Genomic DNA, 1,760 nt, shown 5'->3' on the forward strand with positions numbered 1-1,760 from the left:
TGGCTCCTCAGTGTCCCTGTGCCAGATCACATGAGCTCCTCATCCTACAGGACACACACAACTGTGGCACACACGCGCACACACACACACACACACACACACACACACACACACACACACACACACACACACACACACACACACACACACACACACACACACACACACACTCACTCACTTACGTGTGTGGACTACTTTCAGTGTGGACTGTTTTGTGTGTGTGTGTGGGGGGGGGGGTATGTTGAGTGGTGATACACACACACACTGCTGACACACACACACACTGCTGAGTGTGTGTGTGTATTACCACTCTACATTCAATCTCAACATGCACCCCCCCACACACACACACACACACACACACACACACACACACACACACACACACACACACACACTGCTAACACACACACACACACTGCTATTAAAAAATACTCCACGGCCACATCCATCACACACATGCACACACACATTTCTTTCTGGCAGGCGTCTAACATGCACACCTTTAACACACACACACACACACACACACACACACACACACACACACACACACACACACACACACACACACACACACACACACACACACACACACACACCGTTAGAGGATCAAACTCAGCTCAGTTTTCGACAAAATTGAAAAAAAGTAGAAAAAGTCCACATACACACACATATACACACTGAGGGGTGATGGGGCTAATATAGCAGTGGCATATAAAGGGGGGGGGGTTGAGAGCTGGTTTGGACGTAATGACAAGTCCTGGAGACCTGGGGTAAAACAGTTACACTGCCCTTCACAATAATAAGAGTACTGATATACCCGCCCCCTCCCCCCACTCCAGCAGAATAGGAGTGTACCTGGACTGGCCAGCAGGCACTCTGTCCTTCTACAGCGTCTCCTCTGACACACTCACCCACCTGCACACGTTCCACTCCACCTTCACTCAGCCCCTCTATCCTGGGGTTAGAGGTGGCACCTCAGCACACACACACACGCACACACACACACACACACACACACACACACACACACACACACACACACACACACACACACACACACACACACACACACACACACACACACATGCTCACACGTGGTGTCGTTAGAGGATCAAACTCAGCTCAGTTTTCGACAAAATAGAAAAAAAGTACAAAAAGTCCACACACACACACAAACTGTGGGGTGATGGGGCTAAAATGGCACTGTCATATACCACTCACACACACACACACCTGCACAAGTTCCACTCCACATTCACTCAGCCCCTATATCCTGGGGTTGGGGTTTAGGCCTCTGTGTGTTGGGTTGGCTCCTCAGTGTCCCTGTGCCAGATCACATGAGCTCCTCATCCTACAGGACACACACACACACACACACACACACTCACACACACACACACACACACACACACACACACACACACACACACACACACACACACACACACACACACACACACACACACACACACAAGATCCTCATTACATACAGCAGTCCGTGGTTCTCAACCTTTTTAGAATACCCCCTGGACCTGTTCATGTGAATAAAATTACTATATCACCTTAACAATTTCACTGTATTACCTTATCAAATTGACCTGAAAGAACACACACAGAAACAGAGGTAGCATTTAAAATCTGCGAGCGACGATGGGTTATCTGCCCTTACAGATGGTACATTGAAAATGGCAGCCCAACTCCACCCGAGACGTAGCCATGCTTTTATTTGGTCCTAAAAGCTAACGTCATCTTTC

The 1,760-nt window shown here is 48.6% G+C and overlaps 1 protein-coding gene across 1 annotated transcript in view; it reads left to right on the plus strand.

The window, feature by feature from the left end:
- The window catches only part of LOC134443133 (stonustoxin subunit beta-like), an 8,108-nt gene extending 8,074 nt beyond the window's left edge, over positions 1 to 34 (plus strand). The window contains exon 3 of the mRNA XM_063193049.1: positions 1 to 34. This exon is cut by the window's left edge and continues 493 nt beyond it. Within this exon, the coding sequence (XP_063049119.1) occupies positions 1 to 34 (34 nt within the window).
- The last annotated feature ends 1,726 nt before the right edge of the window (positions 35 to 1,760 follow it).

Source organism: Engraulis encrasicolus, unplaced genomic scaffold (assembly GCF_034702125.1).
Source record: "Engraulis encrasicolus isolate BLACKSEA-1 unplaced genomic scaffold, IST_EnEncr_1.0 scaffold_28_np1212, whole genome shotgun sequence".
Lineage (NCBI taxonomy): Eukaryota > Metazoa > Chordata > Actinopteri > Clupeiformes > Engraulidae > Engraulis > Engraulis encrasicolus.